Source organism: Carex rostrata, chromosome 1 (genome assembly GCF_964058835.1).
Source record: "Carex rostrata chromosome 1, lpCarRost1.2, whole genome shotgun sequence".
NCBI classification, from domain to species: Eukaryota; Viridiplantae; Streptophyta; class Magnoliopsida; order Poales; family Cyperaceae; genus Carex; species Carex rostrata.
In genome coordinates this window covers 16,704,755-16,732,668 of record NC_135918.1, presented here as the reverse complement: position 1 = coordinate 16,732,668, position 27,914 = coordinate 16,704,755, and the positions used below count along the sequence as shown (strand labels likewise).

Here is a 27,914-nt window from a genome sequence, read left to right as displayed (position 1 = left end):
TCTTAAATTATTTTTATTTTCTCACTGTGGCAACTTTAACTTGGAGTCAAGTAACTCACTATGGCAGTTTCAGCTGTGTGATTTGTTACATGAAAAAATAAATCATGGGTATTTGGAAATAGAAAATTTGCATAATATATGTCAGATGTTAAATCAAAATAATTCATTTGAGCGTAAATTTATACATTCATTTCAATTGTTTTTGATGTCATGGTATATTGATATTGCTTTTCACGCCTCTAGTTTTGAAAATTATTAATAATTAATAGTAGATTTGATTTTTCCAATTGAGATTAAACAGTCCAGATAAGATATATGAACATAGAGCAATTATTTGGTTTTGACGCCTCTATTGTTTGATGTATATTTGTTCCGCTTCTTTATGATAACTATATAAAATCTGTTATCTTTAATACTATGGTAAAAATAAAGAACAAAGATTAAAAGTTTGTTATTTGAAATCAATACAACAACATTTAAAATTAAACTCGTGAATCTCACGTGAGTTCTGACCTAGCTTTAGCTTTGTATATCAATTCGTCCAATATTATATCGTTAACTGCTCAACCTATTTGTCAACGGGCCGCCATATGGGCCCTGTAAAGCCCATTCGATTAATACAGATCCATATCATAAATTGGGCCTGACTGACAAGTGACAACCTAGAGTTTACGTATTAGGGAAGTGCAAGCATCATCTTGGTCCCAAAAAGAATTTGTTTTCAAATTATTCAATTTCTGCTGCTATCAGAACTCAGAAGCCAATGTTAAATAATTATAAATCATGCTAAATGGAAAAACTGGTGTCCTCGTGATAATTTAAGTGCGGAGCATGTTAAATTGCTACTCTTAGTGGTGGAAAATCAATGTACTAAAATATTAAAAGTATGATGGGTGGGTAGCTCCGATTGTCAAATTACATGAATTAGTGGTTTTTTTCATGGATTACTCATTTCTCTGGATAATATATATAGAGATAAGTTTTCGAACTTTTCCTTTTTAACATTAAGTTTTTGAAATTAATTAATTATGCTATTGGAGAAAGCCAAAATATATTATTGAGAATTATTAATTACAATTAAAATAAACAAGATAATTTGAATCCTTCATTGTGCATTTTCTTAAGTTACATTGCTTTGTGTTATAACTAACCCTACACCACTTGCTTGTTCCCACTTGTTTAAAAAAAGTTGATAACCTCGCTCACTTCAGTTTCTTAGTGGGTTTTAAGCTTATCCTGGCTGTGGAATTTGGATAGTCTTTATAGATATTTTGTTGGGTTGGATAACTCTTATATGGTCCAAGTGAAGAAGAGAGGAGTAGCTAACAGCTGACCGTAGTTCTGATTTTGTTGGTTTTAGTTAGTTGGTTGGCTGTTGCATATATAAGTCTGCTTTAAAATCCGCATATGCTGCCGCATACTGCATATGCGGTATGCGGTGACCTTCTACATACCGCATAAAAATCACATTTAATAACATTGATGACAGAAAACGAAAGTACATATTTTTTTTAGGGAAAGGAGATTTCGCCAGAATTGCTTGCGGTAAGTGTTTCAAGAGGCGAAATTGTGGCACTGATGGTGTTAGAGTTAAATTAAACAGTACCATACATGCAACATTAAAAATAAATAGATCTATGTATAGGTCTGCAAACTTTGTTTTGTCCAGTATAATTCCCTGTACCGTTTGTATTGACTCATACTTCATTTAAATTTCAATAAAATCACCTTGGCAGCAACTGCCAAAGCCAAGTTTCTCAAGAAAGACTATACATGCCTGTAACTGGTGCTTTTGAATAAAACTTCCTAGAAAATCATAAAAACAAAAGACAGACAAGATACAACACTAAAAGGAATGACAAACAAGTAAACCATTAAAAAAACAATTAACTCCTTCCTAACATACATGGTAACACCTGCACCTTTTCTCTTGTTCAATTTAGAAGCCCTGAATAGTACTGTGAAAGTTAAAACATCATGAGCTCGGGGGAACAAAGTAGGCAAGAACTGCAAAGAAAGATTGTACTAATGTAAGAACTAGAAGTATGAAAGCAGCAATGAGAGAAATTATTGCCCACGGATTGCTAAAGTAATCACGAATCAATTTTGCTCGATGCCTGTTCCAGTTTTTTTTACTGTATCTGTTCACTGCCATGTATAATTCCGCCAAATAGTGACCTCTCACAAAATAGTACCTTCGGTAACCTGGTTGATGAAACGAGTCAACTCCTCTTCACTGCCTAGCCAGTTCTCAACGATTTCGCACTGTTGTAAAATTGTCACATCATTTGGTGTGTTCACTAGATTATCCAGAAATTTAACAAAGCTTGTAAAGGGTGAACCCTCTTTGCCATATTTGGAATGTTCAAATGCTATAAGGTTTGCGAAAAAAGGCTTAGTGCCATCAGTGATTACTAGTTTAGGAATTTCTAAGACACCATATTCAAATGATATGTGGAGCATATGTCTCGGGTTGCTCTTTCGTCTGAATTTCAGGCCCTTTTGTTTGACCTCCGTGGCACAAGGGATCACCATTGAGGACATATCTCTGGTAGAATTCGGCAATGCCCTTGATGAGCTTCCAGAACTTGAATGATGAGATTTTCCTGTGTGCTCCATCATTGAACGAGGGAAACCTTCGATAATTCTATTGGTGCAGAACTTTCCGGTAAGATCAAATGATTTGGAAATCGATACAACTGGTGTCTCTGGGTTGGGCACTAAATAGTGGTAACATAGATGGACCAAATGGTGAATTTCAGCTGGAGGCAGGTCTGAAATTTGTGAGTCTATGGAGTTATTTGTTAGTCTTCGGGAAAAAAAACTGACCATGTGATTAACAAAATTAAATCTATCTTCTTGTTTTAAACCAATCTCGTACAACTTCTCAACTATAAAGAAGGGAATTTGGTTCTCTAGAAGTAGAAAATCCAAATTTATAAAATGAGAATTCCAGGCAACCTCAGGAATAGGATTCAAATCTTCTTGTTTCAATTTTAAGAAGTACTCGAGCACGAAGCATCCGTCAAGCATCATCATCTCAACAAATGCGTTGCTGTCAGGATTAACCGTCTCACTATAACACCCCCGTGTTCTCTTTTCTAGTAATTCCATCTCTGATAGACAACGATCCAAACTTGTGTCCCCACGGGACAGGAAATCCTTCAAGAATCGCCATTTTTGCTCCTCCAAGGTTCGGAGGTGTTTTTTACCATGGTGAAATGGGCCGATGGAGATGACAAAGGGCTCAAAGAGATTCTTCTTGCTTTGGGAAATGATATGTGATATGCAAAAAATGGTGAAGTTGTTTGCCTCGTTCGTTTTGCACCATAATTTGTCGAGTTTAGATTGCATTGATTCTGAGATAGGAGAGGCTTCGACATCTAATACTATCTGGGCTTCTTCCATTGGTATTTGTTTTGTGTATGAAAGAGTTTTGGTTCAACTTCAACAAAACTTCTAACAATTCGCCGCCTCCATAATTATTGGGGGACCCAGCTCTATTCCAATTATGGTTCATACATAACCTTCATGCATAAGAAAATAAAAATGCTAATTTTCAACAGAGCCCTTGCATTATTGAAAAATCTTTGCTGAAATAAATTATGTCTAACAGTGAGTCACGAATTGCGCAAGGAATTCAGAGAAAGTTACGTCTTCCTAAATTCATAACTTTTTGTTTTTCTTAACTAGTTTTTGGAGAATGCGGTTCTGGAACTAAATTTCTTTCATTATATATTTTTGCTTACTTTCTACTGCTTTTAGGATTGATTGGAGGACACCTTTTAATTAATGACTATTACTAAGAGTAATTTAATCTACATTTATCATTATTTTATAACCCCTAAAGAAATGGTTCCGAGTAGGCCTCCTATCTCATTCAAAAAAATAAGAAAAGAAAAATTATCCTTCGAAGTGGTTTCAAAAGTGAGGATACGTTTACAGTGATAAGATCGAATTTAATATTGAAGCAAATTTAATATGTTTAAGTGCGCTCCCACTAGATAAAAGAGAGCATCCACAACCTACATGGAACATAATCGTATAACTTGTCCAATATATATATGTAAAGAAAATTTATTTTTTCAATAGTGACTTGAAGGTATATCACACTACCCAAGCGAATACTTGAGTTAACTACCCAAAAAAGCCCAAAAAGGAAGGAGAAAAAAATATCAAGCTAACCTACCCAAATTGAATTGCATAGCAACTTAGCAGGAAAACGCAATTCACAAGCAAGCTAAAGAAAAATACGAATGAAGGAGTAAAACGACCTAAATTGAAGGATATTTATTTAGTCCTTCAGAACCTACTATGGCGGCGCAAATACGTTTTCCAAAAATCATCTTGTCACCCAACCAAATTAGGAAACAAAGTTTGTAAGATAGGAAAGGTACAATCCGAATGGAGAAAATCCTTTCTGTAATAACAAGAGTATTGAAATAGTTGGATGACTTGACCTCCAACCTATACTAAAAAAAGATAAGAAAGATATCCAATAGGGAGCGAGGGGGCCAATATGAATGTTTACCATCACTAAAAATATGAGAATGCCTTTGGGTGTATTAGTTTTGGATTTTCTTTTATGTATATTTGTTCCGTTTGTAAAAGATAATAATATAAAAGCGGCGATTTTAACACTGCTTTTGTAAACATCAAAATATTAAATGTTAAAACTTAAAAGTTCGTGAACTAAATTCGATAACTTTTAAAATTAATCTCGCGAATCTCCCGATTCCTAGGGTCAAGCCTTGTTATATGGGCCCTGTAAAGCCCATTCATTTAATAATGGTCCATATACTGAATTGGGCCGACTGACAACACAAAGTTTACATATTGGGGAAAGTACAAGCATGATATTTGTCTCAGAAACGTATCGATTTAAACTCATTCAATATGTAAATGTTGATCAACTATGATTCTATGAAGCATATAAAATCGATTATTTACATTTACATATTGAATAATAAAAGTATGAAACGTGAGGTAGCTATATACGACTGTCAAATTACATGAATTACCGATTTTTTCATGCATGGATTACTCATTTCTCCAGATGATATACATATAGAGATCTTCCATCATAAAGTTTTCAAATTTTTCGTTTCTTAACTTTAGCCTTGTAAATATGTTGACTTAGCATGAATCGTACACAATTAAGTTTTCTGAAATAAATTAATTACGCTATTGGAGAAAGCCAAAATAATTATTGAGATTTATCAACTTTAGTTTCAACAAAATGGAGATATTGAATCCTTTATGGTAAATTTGTTAAAATACTTATCTCCGTGCCATCATTATCCCTATATCACCAATTTTTTTTCCAGCTTGTCTAAGTTGATAGCTTGAATATAATTTTTTGGTTGGTTTTAACCTCATTCCGGCTCAAAAATCCGGATCAACTCCTTATAGATTTTTGTTGGGTTGGATAACTCTTAAATAATTTTTCTTTTCTCCATCTTTCTATAATAACAATATCAGGACTAGTGTACTAACTAACAGTGGCAGCTTCAGCTTCAGCTGTGTGATTTGTTACTTAGAAAAAGATAATCATGGATATTTGGAAAGATCATGATGATGAGCTCGTAATTATTAAAGCCAAAGTAAGGTGCAACACCATATGTTTAACAAAAATGTATGCACAACTATTTCGTATGATAATAATAATGAATAACTTTTTTGTTTATAACAAAAAACTATTGATTGAAAAAAATAATAATACAATTTTAAAAGAGAAAAATTGCATGATAGGTCAGATGCTAAATCAAAAGAATTCATATATTTCAGCGTAAATTTACACGTTCATCTCAATCATTTTCTCTTTGTAATTGATATTGCTTAGCGCCTTTATTTTTGAAATTTATTAGAGATTACTAGTATATCTAAGTTTTCCATTTCAAATTAAACAAATAATATATATAATTTATTTTAACAAATTTTGAACGAAATGAACAAACATAGAACAACTAGTTGGTCAGATTTGATCAGAAATAGTTTATGTGCGACCAGCTCTTAGTAACTTTCTTCAGCAGTCATTTAATGTGCTTTTTTAACATTAAGTTAATTAATTCTAAACAAAATATTATTGTGCTAAATACTTAGTTACTTTCTTTTAAATCTTGTATAATACCCTGGACTTTAAATTATACCACCACTAAAATATGAGACTTTCTTTGGGGTATTATATATAATATTTTGGATAATTGTTTGATGTATATTTGTTCCATTTCTATATGATAATAATATAAAAACCGAGATCGTTAACACTACTTTCATAATATAAAGAATTAAAGATTAAAAGTTTGTCATTCGAATTCATTTTGACAAATTTTAATATCAATTAACCTCGTGAATCTCGTGATGAGTTCTGGCCTAGCTTAGCTTGGATCTTCAAATTTCAACTCTCCTCTAAACAAAGCAAAACAAAACAAAACAAATTTGGAAGGTGACGGAGGTGAGAGACCCGATTGATAAAGCAAATTTGGAAGATAGAGAGAAGCAAGAGTTATCAACGGGCTGCCCCGGTCAATTAACATGCCTAAGGTCAGTCGTAATAGTATGGCCCTGTAAAGCCCATTCATTTAATACAGGCCATATGGTTAATTGGGCCAGACTGACAACACAAAGTTCAGGTATTGGGAAAGTACAAGCATGATATCTTTCAATCTGTACTGCTATCAAAAGCTAACGTTGATAATTAATTAATTAATTAAGTGCAGGGCACATGTACTCAAATTGCTACCCCTAGTGGCTAGAAATCAATGTACTAATTAAAATATTAAAAGTATGAAAGGTGGGTAGCTCATGAAATAGCGGTTTTTTCATGCATTACTCATTTCTCCTGATGATATATATAGAGATCTTCCATTAGTAAGTTTTAAATTATTTTTTTTTAACATGAAATTTGCAACTGTATTGACTCAAAAGTAATATGAATCGCACACAATAAAGTTTCTGAAATAAATTAATTATGTTATTGGAGAAAGCCAAAACAAATTATTGAGATTTATCAACTTTAGTTTCAAGAAAAAAGAGATTTTGAATCCTTTATAGTACATTTCTTATATTACTTCTTCCCGTGCCATCCCTATCCCTACATCACCTATTTTTTCCTGCTTGTGTAGAAAAGTTTTTTTTTTTTGAAAATCTTAGTAGAAGCTACTAAGTAAAGTTACAACTGTTATAATTAACATATTTCTACATTCTTCTTTCTGGTTATAGTGTATCAGTAAGATAACAACCCTCTCTAAACCACTTTTCCTGTTTAGCCTATTCCTTTTTTCTTAGCTGCACTTCCACAGTACTGCAACCACATTGCACTTTCTTCAACTACCCTATCAGCTAACTGTCTTGGAGGTATCATTCTATCTATGAAAAAATTTTCATTTCTCTGTCTCCATATAAACCAGAGGACACACATGAATTTTGATGCCCAATCTTTTATGTTTTTGTTTCTATTACATATCTCTCTTGAGCTTTCCCATGTTTGTTCCACTGTGTCTTCTTTGATCATGAGTTTGAATCTCATATGCAGTTCCATTCGGTCCCAGACTTGTGAAGCGTACCGACATGAAAAGAAGAGGTGTTGTGTTGTTTCCATATCGCAGTTATTACACTTAACACACCTTAATTCGCATCTCATATGTCTCCTTAGCATCACCTCATGTGTCAATATCCTTCCTTGTAGCAAAAGATAGGTAAATATTCTGATCTTTAATGGCACGGGGCTGCCCCAGATTTCCTTGTACCCCCAAGCCAATAGTTCCTCCTATTTGCATTACTCTATAGAAAGAACCAGCAGAATACTTTCCTGTTTTTGTCCACATCCATTTCAGTTCATCTCGGGACTGTGTGAGTTGTAGTGAAAATGTGATGTCAAGGGCTAATTGCAGTGAAAATGTGATGTCAGGGGCTAGGTTTGAGATTATGGGAGCTGCATCACACAATGATATTCTTTGGAAGGGTGGTCTTTGCTGTCCATCTTTTAATCGCCTTAATGGTGCATCATGCCATGTGTCATACCAGAATGAGACTGATACACCATTTCCCACATTTTCATCTTGTGCTCCAGTTAAACATTGGCAGCAATTTGATTAGATTATTCCAAAAAAATGATCCATTAACTACCCAAATTTTGGACCCCTCCTCTTGGATTGTAATCCCTTTTAGCTTGATGACAGTTGCGGTCCAGATATATGCTCCAGTTAAACAAAATTATAATTTTTTGTCGGGTTTTAACATCATTCCGGGACAAAAAAGTAAACCAAGTCCTTGTAATTTTTTGTTGGGTTAGATTAGATATATGATTAATTTGTTGTAACAAAATTTGATCGGAAGGAAAACCATAGAGCAATTATTTGGTAAGATTAGATCATAAATGATTTATGGGGAGCCACTCTTAGTTACTTTCTTTTACCATTTATTTATTGTGCGTATTTAACACTAAGTTAATTCATTCGATCTAATTAAAATATTATTGTTCTAAATACTTGGTTTATTTTAAATCTTGTATATTTATAATTATCAAGGTGCGTCTTATGAAATTATACAAGTGTAATGATGAATCCTCGACTTTTGTATCATCACTAATGATATGAGTATGCCTTTGGAGGAACGATGTATAGTTTTTTCGTTTCTATGTGATAAAAGTTTCATCTTTTGAATTTAATTCGACAACTTTTAAAATAAATCTGTCTAATACTATCATGATGAGTTTCACCTAGCTTTGATTGGATTGTTAAATTCCAACATTGCGTCGCTAAACAAGTGTATATACATCTAAGATTAATATGGCTGAGATTGCCGACCTGAACAAAGCAAATTTAGGAGGAGAGAGAGACCCAGTTGACAAAGCAAATTTGGGAGATAGAGAAGAAGATGTCATTCGTCAGAGAGACGGCAGAGATCAATTGATCTGGGCTGACCCAAACGAACTTTTCACAGACAAGTGTTCGAACAACCAACGGACTACAGAAAAATTAAAATAAATAGTGCATGCCCATCATGCATCACTGGTACACAGTGGTACTACAATGTATACCAGCCATGATATGGGTAAAGGCATATGTTGTCCCATAATTAACGCCCCTTCGTTTAATACAGTCCCAAGTTACCACCCTAAGTTACCACCCCAATACTTCACGAGTGTTTCACTAATAGCATCAGAAACAACATCACCACTATGTGGTGGTGAGAGCTCGCTAAAACTAATGATTCGCTTTTGCAAGTTCCATTTAGTATCTATTTAATGTGCTGTCAAACACATTGGTTTGATTGGAGGTCCAACAATCACTTGTAAGTGAAATCCTATCAACACCTCTGAAAATCTTTTTTTATTTTTTATTTTCCATTTTCAAAGATTTTAACACACTCTTTTTTTATGGTGTTGCGGGTCACTGTTTGGTAGAGGGAGTTGTTGTACTTCATGAATATGTTAAAACTTTTTCTATTCCACAAATACGAAGGGCAATTCATGAACCATAATCATTTTAGCAAGCAACCCTCTATTCTTCATATGGTCATATTTCCCACCTCCATATATAAAAGCCCGTACTCTCCACCTCATTTTCACCCATCAAACATTCAGTGATAGGTATTAAACCTGTGGTGTTGCCTTTAGCTCTTTTAATCTTACCACAGGATTTCACATGGCGTATGAGTGTCAATGTGGTACCACCTTGAATATATTTGTACTATCTCTTACAATACTGGCACTCAGCTTTATCTTCGTTCAACAGACTTCACTAGTTTTTCTTTTGAGTAGCTTCATAGCTGCATTCTGACTAGGAGGAGCTTCAGCTGATTCACTCTGACTAGAAGGGGTACCACTGATAACTTCTGATAACGGTTGTGACACTCTTCTTCCACTATCTCCCATAAATCTTGTGAGATCAAGAGGGTTTTCATTTATATACTCCAATAGTCATAATTCTCGCTATCAAAGACGAGTTGCGCACCTTGTAGCCCCCATGCACCACCTTGCATAGTCATCACACTCTATTAGAGAAACCTCACTTGAACTCTCAAACAACATTCAATATATTTCTTAGTGGGTAACCCACTAACAATAAAAAAAACTCTCAAACAACATTGCTCTGATACCACTTATGTTGGCTTATTTAAGATCTATGTTATTTTGTTTAGTATTTTAGTGGAAGACAGAAAGAGAAAAGAGAATAATTCTTATGCAGAAATTTTATTCTATTATGTTAAGATACTTTTACAAATGACATACTTCTTATTTATAAGTCATATGATTATCTTTTACTAACCCAAGAACATAAATATAATTAAATACAACACAAATACCAAGTGCACAAATTGCACTCCTGATCTGAGACGGTCAATAAAGAATAACAACCGTTCCTAATTTAAGATATTTGTTTTACTTATTTAAGATAGATTGTTAAAGTCCAGTGAAAATGAATGAACAAGAGGAATTGTAAGCGTTAAGCAAAAGAGATATTGTCTCCTATATAAAGGAGTGAAAATGTAAAACAAAGGATAGAGAGAAAACAAAAAGAGAAACAATCATGTCTCCTATTTTTGGAGAGAGAAAAGAAATATTCAAATATACTGATTTATGTGAAAGTTATTAAATTCTTATTACTCTCATACGGATCAACTCTCCAACATAACTTTTGAAAACATAGACAATTAATCTATCTAGAAATCTCAAATATATTAATCTAACTATTTGACTAATTGACCCATTTAACATTAATTTCGACATATTGAATTATTGGTTGTGTAATATTTAATGTTGAATATCTAGCAAATATGGATGCTAGCCCATAAAAAATATAATAAAGAAAATGAAATCTTACACGGTTCTTGAAATACATTGTGTACAAAGAGTGACATATACAGCTTCGTATTAAACATCCGTGTATGGTTTCAAAAAATCATACACGTTTTCGCCGATATCATTAGAAATCAAAATAGTGTTTGGTAGCCATCTGGTACACTATTACAAAACATAGATGAAGCATTGCGGCATCATTATACATTAGCATAGAAAAGTGATGCGTCATTTGCCCATTTTTTTAATACCAGGACATTTATTAAAGAGATGCATGGGGTGCAAACGGGTCGAATATTATTCGACCGTATCCGCATCTTTATCTGAAAATTAGATATGGATATCCGATATCCGAATATTCAAATATCCGTGTAAATACGGATACATATATGGTCTGAATTTTAATTATCCATATTTGATCATGAATAATAAATATATATCATATAGTTTACCATAAATTATGAAAATATTTATGTATATAACTACGGATATTCAATATCCGATCTGTATCTGTATGTATCTGTCTATATATCTGATCCATATCTGTATCCGAAAATTAAAAGTAGATACGGATATGGTTTTACCACTATCTGATCCGTATCCAATCTGTTCTATGAATGCATGGCACTACATGTATTTAAAGAAAAGCTACTTTTTGAAGAGATACTGTGTATAATAACGGTAATCTTACACAACATATATAGACTTTTATTGCAATAATATTATTTGCACGATTCTCACCACACATACAGAGAATAAGTGAACATTAATGAAGCATAAAAACTTTCAAATACAAAATATATAAATAAAGCATCATGCCCTAAAACTGAATTCTAACTGCATGCCAACATCAAACTAATCTTCAAACTTACATAGGAGTTACGATCATAATTTATGAAGTAGCTGGCTACTCATTTCTAGATACTATTTACCACCTCTTGCATTGTTGGACGGAGTGACGGGTTATTATTCAAACACTCATATGCAATTTGAATGATTTTGAGAATTTCATTGATGACTTGTTCTCTTGGTGGTTCAATGCGTTGGTCAAGGACATCTTGGAGTATGATTTCCTTTTGATCGGAAGATGATAGATTGAGCATATCACCAGGATGCTTTCCCATAAGCAGTTCCAACATAATTACTCCGAAGCTATATACGTCACATTTTTCAGTCATCCTCATGGTATAGGCTAGTTCTGCATAAAGAAAAAAAAATCAAATTGCAATTATTTTTTGTATACAAGTGATGGAAATTAAATACGATAATAAGGTGTTTAAGTATAGAGAACCTGGTGCTATGTAACCGCAGGTTCCAGCAAGCATGGTCCAATTAGAAGACTCTGGCTTGAGAAATTTTGCAGTACCAAAATCCGAGATACTTGCTGTAAACTCAGAATTGAGCAAGATATTTTTGGAAGTTACATCTCGATGTACTATTGGGGGATAACAATCATGATGCAAATGTGAGAGAGCACATGCAACATCTCTCATTATAACCTTTCTCTTTGCCCAATCCAGCTCTCTTGCTTCCTCACATTTTATAATATTATGTAAATCTCTCTTCTCATAATACTTGTATACAAGATATTTATTTTGTGGTGAGGAACAATAACCATATAATTTAGCAATGTTGCGGTGTCGAATATGGGTTAGAGTGTGAATTTCTCTGTGGAATGCTTCAGCATCTAGTGAGGATTCTCCGCTTGCTAACATGATTTTCTTTACCGCTAATGTGAGGTTGTCTGGCTCTAAAATTGCTTTGTAAACTCTTGCATGGCCACCAATTCCAATGCAATATTTCTCATTGAAATTCTCTGTGGCCCTTATAATCTTCTCATATACATCTCTTCCATCAAAATTCCACATGGAAAACATTTCACCTCTACTAGGATTGCCAATATGCACTAGTTTTGCTTTTCTCTTTCTTGAGTAAAGTAGGTAAATTAGCCAGAGTAAGAAAGAGGTTAGCAATGCAGCACAACAAATTAGAGTTGCAATCAACTTAACCATTCGTTGTCTGGTTGAACCAACTGTATCTTTAACAAATGCATCACACGAGGGCAAACCTTGAATAGTTCCACAAAGATTTGTATTGTGTATAAACCATTGTTCTTGGGCTTTATGAAAAATCTTTATATCAGGCACTGGACCCTCCAATTGATTGTATGACAGATCTATAGTTGACAAACTTAAAAAGCCTCCCAATGAAAATGGAATTTGACCGGTTAGATTGTTGTGAGAGAGGTTTAGGTTTTGCAACATGGTTAAGTGCGCTAGCGTTAGTGGTATTTCCCCGGTTAAAAAATTTGTGCTTAAATCTAGGAGGTCTAATAAATGTACTAAGTTTCCAAAATGAGATGGAATTTTTCCAATCAACCTATTGTTGCTGAGGTTTAATAATTGAAGATTCACACAATTGCCTAGTTCTTCTGGCACACTTGTTAGGCTATTTGATGATATATCAAGACTTATTAAAGCAGATAACATTCCCAACTCTTTCGGTACATTTCCTATGAAATTGTTGCGAGCTAAATCAAGCTCAATCAATCTTTTTAATCCACCGAGTTCTGCCGGTATTATTCCCGATAGAGAATTTGATGAGAGATAAATAACGTTGATATTACTCAGGTTTCCTAAACAACTAGGAATTTCTCCACTCAAAAAGTTTTTTGTTAGATCTAAGGTTGTCAAATTTGTAAGTCTACTAATTTTAGGCGGGATTGATCCGGTGAGACTATTATTGTGAAGATATAGATCTACAAGATTGGTTAAGTTTTCTAAATTAGTAGGTATTTCTCCACTCAAAAAGTTATTTGCTAAATCTAAAGATGTCAATTGTCTAAGTTTACCAATTCCAGGAGGGATCGGTCCAAAGATACTATTATTCCAAAGATACAGATCGACAAGATTGGTTAAGTTTTCTAAATTAGTTGGTATTTCACCACACAGAAAGTTTTCTTGTAGTTGTAAAACTGTCAGATGTGTAAGTTTGCCAATTTCAGGAGGGATTGATCCAGAGAGATTATTAATGTAAAGATCCAATACTATAAGACTGGTTAAGTTTGCTAAATTACTCAGTATTTCTCCACTTAGAAAATTGTTTGATAGTGCCAAATATGTCAAATGGGTAAGTTCACCGATTTCAGGAGGGATTGATCCGGAGAGATTATTATCCCAAAGATACAATTCTCTTATATTTGTCAAGTTTCCAATGCAAGGCGGGATCAAACCGCTGAGAACATTATCTTGAAGACAAAGATATGTAAGTTTTGAGAATAGACATATTGATGGAGGAATTACTCCACTGAGTTTATTATGACTGAGATTAAAAATTCTAATTGATGGAAGAGCAGAGAAATTAAGAGAATCTAGTTTTCCAACAAGACCTTTGTGGGAAAGATGAATTTTAGTGACAACTTGCCTTCTTTTGTTAGTGTTGCGGCAAGTGATTCCAGTCCAGTTGCACGGGTGGACATGCAAATTCCAAGATGAAAGTGGCTGTTGAGTCTGGAGAGTGGATTTCCAATGGAGGAGAGCTTGTGCTTGTGATGTGAGAGAAGATTGAACCAGAGGAAGTAGAAAGAGTAGTGTAAGGAACAAGAGAATGCCCCTCATTGGTGCTAGAAATTAATGCTAAGTGCTCAAGTTATAGCTAAAATGCATCAAAGCTAGCTGGCCCTCTTATAAACTCAGTGGTGAGACTTATCAGTTCTGTAGTTCTAAAACTTGCAGAGTCAACAGACGTGCTCGGCTTCCAATTAGAAACCGGATTTAGTGACCTTGGGTAGAATAGAATGCAACATACTTTATGAATAGGCTTGTGTTACCTATCTGTCGTCTGTGAATTAACCATGCTCCATGTACATTCAATGATCAATAACGTAACAGTCACGGCCAGCTGGATAGGTTGGTTCCGGAGACTTCATTCGGGGTGTCATTGACTCTGGAGAGCTACACGTTTGGAATATTGACTGCAGTATGTGTGTGTGTATTAAATATTAGCTATAAATAATTTTTCTTAGTATATTATTTTCAAAAATATACAAAGATAAACTTTAATATAAAAATGTAGATAGTTATTGATCTTGTCATTTAAATAATACATTACAAGACGTTAGAAAAATCAACTCAGTCATATTTGATGAAAAACACTTAGGGTCTGCTCGGCAGTCCTATTTCCATTGGAAATTTGATGGGTTTGAATGATATAGGATCATAATCCTACAAGAGTGTTCGGCAGTCATATTTTTCCTCAAAATTTTCCTGTGGGGAGTTCCCAACAACTCTAAATCTAGTGCAATTTTTTGGGATAAAAAAACGGAGCTCAGACTCAATTTTTTTTTTTTCCCACTCACTCTTTCCTAGGAGTGTCAATGGTACTTTTTTAGCCGTTTACCCGATCCCTATTGTATTCGATAAGGCGGGTATGGGTAAGGTTTTTATTTCGTTAGCTTATTGGGTATGAGTATGGGTAAGAATTTTTTTTCCTTAAATAAATGGGTAAGGGTATGGATAATGACTATTTCGTACCCGTTACCCTATAGGGTAATTATAAAATCCAAATATATATACAATTCAATTTCCAACTCACTTAAATGTATACTCAATTCAATTTTCAACTCACTTAAATGTATATTCGTGTTTTTGAATTTTTATTTTTTATAAAAAATAATTTAGTTGGAATTGATTGCACATTTATTTTATTTTTTATTAGAAATGCAATTATATATGTGTTAAAATGAATGAGTTTTTGATGTTTAATTTGTAAAATATAATAAAACTAAAGTATTATCCGTTATTCACCCGCTACTGTTTCGTTACCTGATAATATTAATGGGTAAGGGTAAGGTAAGGTAAGATCATTTTTAATGGGTATAAGTTGGATATGGGTAAGGTCAATTTTAATGAGTATGGGTATGAAAATGTCTCCACCCGACCCGTACCCATTGACACCCCTACTCTCTCCTCTGTCTCTAATCAGATTTTTTTTCCACTCACTCTCTCCTCTGTTTCAAAATAGCTTTTCAGGATGATACGAATTTTTTAATGCCTTTCTCATTCTCTCTCCTCACTCAACTTGTCTTCTCACACACCCGTAATTTTTTTTCTTACCTCTCCATTAAATTAGAATTAAATGAATACCACCCGTTAATTCAGAATTGAGATTCCGCCACGAACTCGGACCCAATCCGCGCATGGATCCCAAATCCGAACTCACATTGGATATGCGGACCGATCCGAACTCGGACCCAGTGTGAGTTCGGATTTCAAACTGCTATATATAATATATTTCTTATATTTTTAATAATCTATAAATTTATTTTATCGTACATCATTTAATATATATAATATATATGCATGTGAGAATTTTCACTATATGAAACAAGATTAATTATATAAATAAAGAGTTAAAAATGGATTGACAGCAAGGGCGGTGGACGCCTCAGTTTTCCATATATACTTTTGTCACGTATAGTTCGATATTTATTTTTGTAGAAATTTAATTGAATCTGGGTATGGAAAAGAGTTGTATATATATATATATATATATATATATATATATTTTCACTATAAAGGAGTCCAATTGATGAAACTTTAATATTATAAAAATATGGAGGTCAGGTTGTATTGAATATTGATGTGGAGCTCAAATTGCTGAAACTTTCTTATTAAAAATATTGATGAAATTTTCGGTGCATTACCCTATAGTTGGTAATTAATTTTTTCTTTGTTTTGTCGAAAAACCATCCTCTATTTTGGATAATCCTCAAAACATGTCGATTCCTAAATCTCATCTATTTTAATATCATTTATGAATATTTTTAAATAATTATTCTCTAATTCATTACCCTATTTTTTTTAATGAAAATATATCATTCCTATTTTTTTTAATGAAAATATATCATTTTGTATGAGAATTTTTTTATGTTCACCTATAATATTTTTTTGTCACATTGACACGAACTAATTTTCTCTTATATATTTTCTAACTATTACACTTAAATCTTAGGGTAAGGCTAAGGTGATATGGATTGCATAGAGACCTGCGGTGCTATGACTCAATATTCGAGTTTTCAAAATTCAAACGGTCGGTCCGAACCGTTCATCTTGTTCTCCATATTAATATGTGTTTGGAAACCAAATTTTATATTTTTTGGAAATTTTTTACTATTTTTTTAGATAGGTAGAAAATCTGATCTAAAAAATTTGGACTTATTGTAAGATACTTTAAAAATATGCATGCATTTACTTTGAAAAAAAAATAGTTATCACAATAAAATTTTTCTGACCTAGTTGCTTATTGGTGGTCAAACTCTCATCAGGACAGGATTTAAGAAATACTTGAAGATTAGTATTGCAATACTTTATTTTATCCAAGGAAACAAAAAGAAAGAAATCACTTAATTACTAGAACAGATTCGGATTTTGAATGAATAAGACACTACAATTCGGGAAGAAATCACTTAGTTGCTGCCTTTTAAATGAATAAGGGATGAAATTCAGGAAGGTATATATAGCAGTTTGAAATTCGAACTCACACTGGGTCCGAGTTCAGATCGGTCCGCATATCCAGTGTGAGTTTGGATTTGGGATCCGTGCGTGGATTGGGTCTGAGTTCGTGGCGGAATCTCAATTTTGAATAAACGGGTGGTATTCATTTAATTATAATTTAATGGAGTGGTAAGAAAAAAAATTTCGGCTCACACACACATAGGAGATGTATATATGAAGAGCTCTCTTTTTATTTGTTGTCTATTGTGGGACTAAGACAATCAAAATATGGATCCGGACTTTTTCGTATAAGTTTCAGTTTATGCTTAAAGATACCAAAGAACTATATAAAAAGTTAAAAACAAATGAATCCAGTTTAATTAAAGAAAAAAAAATACATATATGCTCCAATAAATTCGTGGTTTCTACCTCGAGAACTGGGCATGCACTTAAAGTTTTTTTACAACATTTTTAGTCTAATTTAAAAAAAGTAAGAAATTAAACCTATTTTTTACCGCATATTTGTAAATGTTTTTAATTGTTGTTTTCTTATTTTTTAATTTATTTATAAATATTTTCTTATTTTATTTGTACCATTCTAGTAATATTTTTTATTAGAAATGGTTCATCTTTTTAATATTACTATTTAATTAATTTTTTTTAATTTCATTAATATAATTTAAAAAAAATTATGTTTACCAAATGTTACAATTTATAATCCATTAAAATATTAAATTTACAATATATTATTGGTCTAAATAAATAGATGATGACATGACAATTTTTTTCATTGTAATTTTATATTTAATTACTTTTTTATATTAAGCTAACTTTAACTTAATTGATTAAAATCAATACATAACAGAACGCTATACTATTCAAAAATAATAATTACATAAAAAATCATTTATAACTAAACTAAACTAAAACAATTTAATAAATATACATATTTTAAAATAAATAAAAATTTCTCACAATTAATCCCATGATACAAATGAACACTTATTTTCTCATATTCTTATAATTAATCCCGTGCATTCCGTACCCGTAGGTTCTCACTTTTTTTAAAAGTAAATTTTTATTTGTATTTTGTAATTCTGTGGCATCTAAACATGCCCTTACGAGTGGAAACACTTATTGGTGGAAACACTTTTTTGCCATGTGAGCACTTTATTCCATCAAGAACAGGATATCCTACTCTGCAATCCTTGTACTGATGTACATAAACTTGTTTCAATTATAATGTTTTATATATAAAAAAAGACGTTTTAATTGAACTTGTAGACTTGCTTAATGGATCAAAAAAATAATTTAATAAAAAAATGAAATTTTATAGAAGAATAATAAAAAAAAAATATTGGATCAAGAAGTGGGTTTCCACAAAATCTAAAATATCAGTAAAAAAATAGTCAAGTTCTGCCTCTAGTCAAAGTCGAGTTTTATATGATGTTTAAATGATTATATTTTCTATACTGGAAGTCGAATTCTGCCTCTGCACATGAGTTCGTCCCCCCCCTCCCACCATGTACTTGATGTACAATTTTAAGCAATGAACGGTCCAGATTAATCCCATCCAAATCAAATTTAATCCGTTGCCATTGAAACTATAGGGGTATGTTTTGAGATTCGTGCCAAGTTAAAAGAACGGTATTGATTTCTCACTTGGACTTCAGGTACCTGGGGTGATACAGATTCTAATCTTGTTATATATAAAACATGAGGGTTCAAATGCCTCCATTTTTTGTGCCTCCATCATGCCTCCATTTTTAAAAACTTTAATAACTCAAAATTTAAATCTTAAAATTCAAAATAAAACCGTTGGATATGAACTATATCATTTTATCTATGCATATGTAAAAAATTATGGCATTTCAACTTTGTTTTGATTGTCATCTTGAGCTTGTAAAAATGTATACAAATATGGATAATTTCTAGACATTGATTTTTCAACTTATTGATTCATATAAAAGCAAAATCAAAATGTGATAATTTTTTATGGGTACATAGAGAAAATAATATAGATTACATCTAACGGTTTTATTTTGAATTTTAAGATTTAAATTTTGAGTTATTAAAGTTTTTAAAAATAAAGGCATGATGGAGGCACAAAAAATGAAGGCATTTGAACCGTCCTCATAAAACATTATAATTGAAACAAGTTTATGTACATCAGTACAAGGATTGCAGAGGAGTAGGATATCCTGTTGTTGATGGAATAGAGTGCTCCTCACATGGCAAAAAAGTGTTTCTCCCAAAATCCAATACAGCATTATTTACAGTTTTACACTGTGGCGGGTCACTGACGCATCTACTTTGCCCTTACCAGTTACCACCAAGTACTAGCTACCAGGCAACTACTTGTTTTGTATTCATATCCAGCAGGGATTGTAACTCTGTGAATGCCACATAGCATCTGTCATTCTACAATAATGCACAAGACTTGAGATTTTGAAGTCAAGATCTAGACTAGTGTTTCCCATCTTGGGAGCAGGGGCGTTCCGATGCCCATCGGATCACTTTTGGATTTGATGGGTTTTCTCACTGTCAGATCTGTTTTAGGATTCGTGTGTACGGATTTTAAAGCAGATATAAAATTGTGGGCGCGAATTCTAAAGCAGATCTGACGGTGAGAAAACCCATCGAACCCAAAAGTGATCCGATGGGCATCGGAACACCCCTGCTCTCTTCCCATCTTTCTCGCCTCTTTGAAGAGAGTGATAGAGAGAAAAACAAAAACACAGGGTTTTGTTATCTGTTGAGAATACAGCATATTCAGTCGATTTTTTATTAATAAAAAATAAATAAATAAATAAAATATCAAAATAGGGTTAGAATTTGGTAAAATTTTGAAATATTAAAAAAATGGGATCGTTTATCCCCTCCCCATGATGTCCAGCTAATTTTCTCAACCATGCAAACTCACTAATTGAAAGAAAATTTTGAAGAAAAATAATATGAACGGTGCTGGGCAGGATGGACTATTCCATCCATAATTTTTTTTTTTTTAGCAATTTTGAGTAATTAGTGACTAAATTAGATAGACGGGGTGATTTTTTCCGTTCAATAGACATGCATGATAAGTCATTATGTTCTACTTACATTTCGAAATTTCATAAAAACCTACTCCTATTTCAATATTTTTTTTATTTGTTTTCTATTAATAAAAAATCGGTTTTGACCTTACAATTGCCATTGTTATTGCTAAACGTCAAATGCATCAGCACGTCATAATTACTGTATGTTTGTCTGATCTATACCTAACCAGAATCGTTAGATGTGTTAGAAGCATCAGATACATCATAATTACTGTTGAACGTCAGATGCATCAGTACGATTAGAATCTGTATCACCCCAGGTACCTGAGCTGCAAGTGAGAAATCAGAACTATTATTTTAACTTGGCACGAATCTCAAAACATGTCCCCTACAATGTCAATGGCAACTGATTGAATTTGATTTGGATGGGATTAATCTGGACCGTTCATTGTTTAAAATTGTACATCAAGTACATGGGGGGACACAGACTCGTACAATTAGAGGCGGAATTCGACTTTCAATATAGAGAAGCTAATCAGATAAAAAACATATAAAACTCGACTTTGACTAGAGGCGGAACTCGAGTGATTTTTTATTGATATTTTAAATTTTGTGAAAGCCCACTTCCTAATGCAATTTTTTTTTATTATTATTCTTCTATAAAATTTAATTTTTTTATTACATTATTTTTTTGATCCATTAAGCAAGTCTAATAGATCAATTAAACCGTCTTTTTTTTATATATAAAACATTATAATTGAAACAAGTTTATGTACATCAGTACAAGGATTGCAGAGGAGTAGGATATCCTGTCTTGAGGGAATAAAGTGCTCCTCACATGACAAAAAAGTGTTTCCACCAGAAAAGTGTTTCTCCCAAAATCCAATACAGCATTATTTACAATGTGGCGGGTCACTGACGCATCCACTTTGTCTTTACCAAGTACCAGCTACTAGGCAACTACTTGTTTTGTATTCATATCCAGCAGGGATTGTAACTCTGTGAATGCCAACATAGCATCTGTCATTCTACAATAATGCATAAGACTTGAGATTTTGAAGTCGAGATCTAGACAAGTGCGTTCTATCCACCTCTTACACAACCAAATTCAATCCCCAGTTTTCTCTATTCATCTTCCTCTCTACTCAATCTATCTTGCAATCTAAGTTTCGGACTCTCTCTCATCTCTTGCCGTAGAGACCGTGTTTAATAATAGTTATCAAATTTGAAAAAAAATTGGTTAAGTTACTGATTAATAGTTATCCAATTTGATTTTGTACTTGTTAATTATTACAAAATTAATGAGAAATTGAAAATGCTCTTACCCATAGTTATAGCCAATAATTGACATTTTGTCTGAGCAGAGAAAAAAAAAAATATTCGCATCCTATAGGCAATTTTCAAGTCCATGCATGATCACTTTTATTACATGTATATATAAAATGATTAGGAGGGATCTACCTACAAAATTTGCTAGTTACAACATCTTACAACAATTCAGTTTTGTGATTTTAAAAGTCCAAACAATCGATTCAAATAGTTCAACATGATATCTATATTAAAATGTGTTTGAAGATAAAATTTTACATTTGTTTCACTCTTTCTACTATTTATTAAGTATTTCACAATTTTTTTTTTTAAAAAGGTGGAAATTCACCTCGTTTCAGTAAAAATATAAATAAAGGCAAACTCCTCAAATTATGGTGCATTAGTGCTAATTTTTTCTTTACAGGATAGATGGTTTAATTTAAAGTCAGTGTCAAAAAGAGTGAAAATATATGTTTTATAACTAGTGCTAATCTTTATTTTGCATTAGTGTCAAAAAAAGATGGTTTAAAAATACAGAAATAAATTTTCTCTTTAACTTATAAAATGTTTCGAGTTCTTATCGACGATGTTTATATAGGCTTATTGATAATAATTTTCCGTTAAAATTCTTACACATTTTTATTTTTCAAATTAATATTTCTAATTTTGTTGTCTTTTCCAATATACTATTTTATTTTCTTTGTTTTTTTATTTCTGTCAAAGGCACATGCATAGTTTTGCTAAAAAGACTTCATTTGTACAATGAAAATACTACAGAATAGAAAAAAAAAATGCTAATTAACTCAACTGCACAACACTCCTTGATCAACTAAACATTTTTTCCTACAGGATCTTTTAGTAATCAAAGCTTGTAGAACATATAGCTTTCATTTGCAATTGTCACTGGTCAAAGTATACTGCAGTCAATTCACAATGGAAAATTGAACAATTGAAGTCTTTAGTTATTGAATTTATGCAATTTCTGAGGAGAGATTATTTTGAGAAAACAATTATTTCATTCAAATCAGTTCTTTACACTGTTTCCATTCCTATATATATTACAAACATCTAAGCTACTGTTTTGTTACCGTTTGTACCTTGTACCTATGTACAGTATACCTATTTGTTGAATATATGCAAGGAGGCCCCTTTACTTCCTTGATTTAATCCTAGCCTTCTATTTCTAGATCTATGATGATTATTAATCTGAGATCCTAGATCCTATTTCTCAACACTCCCCCTCAAGCTTGGAATGTATATATCATACAATCCTAGCTTGCTTGAAATTTTTTCAAATGAACTCGGGTCCAAGCCTTTGGTGAGGATATCCGCTAGTTGATCTTCACTCTTAACGTATGGTGTTTCTATTTCCTTTGCTTGAACTTTTTCTCTAATGAAGTGACAATCCACTTCTATATGTTTGGTTCGCTCGTGGAATACCGGATTCGATGCGATATGTCTTGCGGAGTTATTATCACAATACATCTTCATTGGTTGATCACAAGCAATGCCTATTTCTTTGAGTAGATGTTTTATCCAAGTTAATTCGCATGCGGTTGACGCCATGGCACGATATTCCGCCTCCGCGCTAGATCGTGCCACAACGTTTTGTTTCTTGCTTTTCCATGTGACTAAATTTCCGCCTACAAATGTGCAAAAGCCGGTAGTGGATTTTCTATCAAAACTTCCAGCCCAATTTGCATCGGAATAGCCACATATGATATTAGAATTATTGTTTTTCATCCAAATTCCCTTGCCGGGATTTTTCTTTAAATACCTTAAAATTCTATTTATTGCCTCTAGGTGTGGAGTTCTTGGCGAGTGCATGAATCTACTAATTTGGCTTACGGAAAAAGAAATATCCGGACGGGTGACCGTTAGATAAATTAGCTTTCCAACTAGCCTTTGAAATTGGTTTATGTCTTTAATTGGTTCACCATCCTCATCATTTAATTTATGCCGGTTATCAATTGTGGTAGAGATTGGTTTGCATCCTAATTTACCGGTTTCCTTTAAGAGGTCTAAAGTATACTTTCTTTGGGAGATGAAGAGTCCCAATTTTGAATGTGCTACCTCTATTCCTAGAAAATATTTCAAATATCCAAGGTCTTTGATGTCAAATTTTTCTTTTAATTGGCTTTTAACTCTTTTAATTTCTTCTACGTTATTTCCGGTAACTATAATATCATCTACATATACTAGTACAAGGGTTATATTTTCTCCATCATTTTTAATAAATAATGAATGATCGGCACTACAAATTTTAAACTTGCAAGAAATTAAATAAGAGCTAAGTTTTCCATACCATGCCCGTGGAGATTGCTTCAATCCATAAATCAATTTATTTAACCTACAAACTAAATTAGAATTGTTTTCCAATTTATGGCCGGGTGGTAGGTTCATATATACCTCTTCTTCAAGTGTTCCTTGAAGAAAGGCGTTTTTTACATCCATTTGGTACAAATTCCAATTGTTATTCGTCGCAATAGAAAATAAAATTCTAACGGTATTCATTTTAGCTACCGGGGCAAAGGTTTCATTGTAATCTATTCCATATGTTTGAGTATACCCTTTGTCAACTAATCTAGCCTTGTACCGTTCTATGGTACCATCACTATTATATTTGGTTTTGTATACCCATTTGCAACCAACGGGTTTTTTGTTTTTTGGTAATTGTACAATTACCCATGTCCCATTTTTTTCAAGAGCTCTTAGCTCTTCCTTCATGGCACCACACCATACCGGATCAATTATGGCTTCTTGGTAGTTATTTGGTTCTAGTGTTCTCTCAATGGAGGTGAGAAATGCATTATAAGAAGAAGAAATATTTTTATATGATATGAATTCTTGTATAGGGTATTGCACCGTATAGGTCTCATAGTCTCTAAGTCTAGTGGACGGTATTGGTGTTCTTAAGGACCGTCTAACTTCTTGATTTTCTTCTATCTCATTATCATTGGTTTCAATATTTTCTATTGTTTCTTCAACAACACTTGTCTCAATCTCTTGGTTATTATCTTGTGTAACTAATTGGTCATTTACATGAGGTAGTACCGTTGGTTCCAAATTTATTTGGTCACTTGCATGTGGTGTCTCACTCATTTCCATTGTTTTGAAATATGACTTATCTTCACAAAATATAACGTCTCTAGACGTAAATAATTTTTTTGTTATAGGATCATAACACTTATATCCCTTTTTAAATGAGGAATATCCCAAAAAAATAGTTTTGGTTGACATATAGTCAAATTTATATTTTCTTTTAATTTTTACAAAGCATACACAACCAAATACTCTTAGATAATCAAAATTAATTTTTCGTTGGTAAAGGATTTCCATTGGACTTTTATTTTGTAAAATAACGCTTGGTAATCTATTTATTAAATGAGTGGCGCAAAGGATGGCATCCGACCAAAATTTTTTTGGAACATTATTTTGAAATAGTAATGCACGTGTCATTTCCAATAGATGTCTATTTTTTCTTTCCGACACTCCATTTTGCTCGGGAGTGTTTATGCAAGTAGTTTGATGTATGATTCCTTTTTCTTTAAAAAAAGTTGTGAAATTTTTGTTTACAAATTCCGTTCCATTATCCGATCTAAAAATTTTAAGTTTTGCATCAAATTGATTTTCTATGAGACATAGAAATTCTTTAAAGCAATTGAAAACCTCATCTTTTGATTTTAATAAATACAACCAAGTAGTTCTAGAAAAATCATCAATAAATATAACAAAATATTTGAATCCATTATAAGAGTTAATTGGGGCCGGACCCCATACATCGGAGTGAACTAAATCAAACAATGCTTCACTTTTGCTATTTGATTGGAAAAAAGGAAGCTTTGTTTGTTTTGCCAACTTGCATATGTCACAATTGATACAATTTGAAAATGAAAAATCTAGTGCACTATTTAAAATCTTGTTGGAAGGATGCCCAAGCCTCTTATGCCAAATGTCTTGGTTAATAGATTTAGCGGAAGCACAAACGTTTAATTCTTGTAAATTCAAGAGATAGTGTCCATTTTCAAGAAAACCTTCCCCAATCTTTCTCCCGGTTTCCCGGTCCTGAAAGATAACATTTTTATATGAGAAAATTACGTCACAATTAAACTCATATGTTAGTTTTTTTACGGAAATTAGATTTATAGGGAATGTATCAAGATATAGAACATTATGAACTTTTTTGTTAAAAATATCAATTTCTCCTACACCATTAATTTGTGCTTTCATACCGTTGGCCACTAATACAAATTGATTATTTTTTGCCATGTCTAAATTTGTAAGAAGGTCTTTATTTCCAAACATATGGTCAGTGGCACCGCTATCTATAATTATTTGATTATACAAATTTAAATAATTTGAGTTAGAGACAATATCACAAGTGTTGTTTGAATTTTTCTTGGAGAACCACACAGAGAACTGCTCAAAAAACTGCTGCATCGGATCTGACCCGCTTGACCCGCCAGCGCCATCTGGGTTAGACCCTGGTTCACTTGAACCAATCATTTTTATTGGCCGGTTGGGTTCAGTTTGAGCAGAATAGCCCCCACGCGACTCAGCCCCTTTCTTTCTCTTCTTTCCTTCATTCCAGTCCGCCATTTTCACGTCTCCCCCTCCCCTTTTTGAATCCCACCACTTCGGCCTGAGATGTGGGTGAAGAAAATAGCATTTTTCGGCTTGGTGACCCTCCTTTTTGCAGTGAGAGCATCTATCTCCCTTGATACTTGACCGGTTTGAGTAATTTGGGAAGTTAGGGTTTTTTCCGAAATTGGGGTTTTTTGTGGCAAAGCTATGAGTCTCGTGTCCCTCGCTGCCACCGACTTGTGGACCACTCATAGCAAGCCGTCGGCTTTCTTCTTGCTCCACCATGGTGGTAATTTGAGCAAAGGAGGGAAGGGAAGTTGTTAAAAGAAGTTGTGATTTCACGGCTTCATAGCTTGGATTGAGACCCGCGAGATATTGAAAGATTTTATCTTCTTCTTCTCTCTGAATGGCTATTGGATCTGGTATGGGTGGCCGATAAACTCGAAGTTCATGCCATTTCTTTTGAAGAGCACCTAGGTACTCTATATTACTCCTTGACCCTTGTTGTTCTTGCTGGATTTCTAGTTTTAATCGATAAATGTGGGAATTGTTGTTTTGTCGGCCATACATCATTTTTATGCCTTCCCACAGTGAGAAAGTTGTTTCATGGCCAAGGAATATTTCTGAAACACTCGGCTCCATGGATTGCATGATCCATGTCATGACTCTGTCATTCTTAGATTGCCACTGTTTTCTTGCCTTTTTTTCGGCCTCAGTTGCCTCATCTTTTTTTTTTGGAACCGGCTTTTCAGACTCTCCTGTGATGAATTCTAAAACCTCTCTTCCACTGAGAGATAATCTTGCGGCACTTGCCCATGAGAGATAGTTTTGGCCGTTGAGCAATGAGTTTGTGAGTTTTGAGGTATTGGTGGCTTCTTTCGAATGCTGCCCCTCTGAAGCCATCTCTTTGACGTGCTAGACTTCTGTTTATGGGTTTTGATTTTGCTTGTGTATATACCAGTTTTGCTGGTAAGAATTTGGAAGATATTTTTTCGGTCACAGAGACTGATGCTCTGATACCATGTTGAATTTATGCAATTTCTGAGGAGAGATTATTTAGAGAAAACAATTATTTCATTCAAATCAGTTCTTTACACTGTTTCCATTCCTATATATATTACAAACATCTAAGCTACTGTTTTGTTACCGTTTGTACCTTGTACCTATGTACAGTATACCTATTTGTTGAATATATGCAAGGAGGCCCCTTTACTTCCTTGATTTAATCCTAGCCTTCTATTTCTAGATCTATGATGATTATTAATCTGAGATCCTGGATTCTATTTCTCAACATTAGTCAAAATGATTTATCAATTACATTCCAAATTTTTGGAAGAAATTTTACATTCCTAATGACGTCAACAATCCACAGGATACTTTTGAATTTAGTAAATAACGACAATTCAATTTAATTATAACGGATGGTTCACGGTTAAGCCAGAGAAGACGAGATACTTGTGGTAATTTAGAAATAATTAAGGTTGGTTCAGGAGACTTCATTCGGGGTGTCATTGACTCTGGAGAGCTACACGTTTGGAATATTGACTGCAGTATGTGTGTGTATTAAATATTAGGTATAAATAATTTTCTTAGTATATTCTTTTCAAAAATATACAAAGATAAACTTTAACATAAAAAATGTAGATAGTTATTGATCTTGTCATTTAAATAATACATTACAAGACGTTAGAA

The 27,914-nt window shown here is 33.1% G+C and overlaps 2 protein-coding genes across 2 annotated transcripts; both read right to left on the bottom strand.

The window, feature by feature from the left end:
- Window positions 1-1,923: 1,923 nt before the first annotated feature.
- On the bottom strand, window positions 1,924-3,408 carry LOC144566999 (UPF0481 protein At3g47200-like). Its single transcript, XM_078317055.1, has one exon. It carries the CDS (start codon window positions 3,406-3,408, stop codon window positions 2,182-2,184), a length of 1,227 nt encoding a protein of 408 aa, XP_078173181.1. The 3' UTR covers window positions 1,924-2,181.
- Window positions 3,409-11,474: 8,066 nt separating this feature from the next.
- LOC144561343 (uncharacterized) lies at window positions 11,475-14,467 on the bottom strand. Its single transcript, XM_078310334.1, has 2 exons — window positions 12,093-14,467; window positions 11,475-11,999 (listed from the first exon to the last, which is right to left on the bottom strand). Exons 1-2 carry the CDS (start codon window positions 14,416-14,418, stop codon window positions 11,719-11,721), a joined length of 2,607 nt encoding a protein of 868 aa, XP_078166460.1. The 5' UTR covers window positions 14,419-14,467; the 3' UTR covers window positions 11,475-11,718.
- Between the last annotated feature and the right edge of the window lie 13,447 nt (window positions 14,468-27,914).

Bases quoted from the DNA above. Each gene is read 5' to 3' on its own strand.
- LOC144561343 (XM_078310334.1), bottom strand. From the start codon at position 14,418: ATGAGGGGCATTCTCTTGTTCCTTACACTACTCTTTCTACTTCCTCTG. The intron at 12,000-12,092 runs GTTCTCTATACT...TTCTTTATGCAG, and splicing joins CTGCGGTTACATAGCACCAG to AACTAGCCTATACCATGAGG.
- LOC144566999 (XM_078317055.1), bottom strand. From the start codon at position 3,408: ATGGAAGAAGCCCAGATAGTATTAGATGTCGAAGCCTCTCCTATCTCA.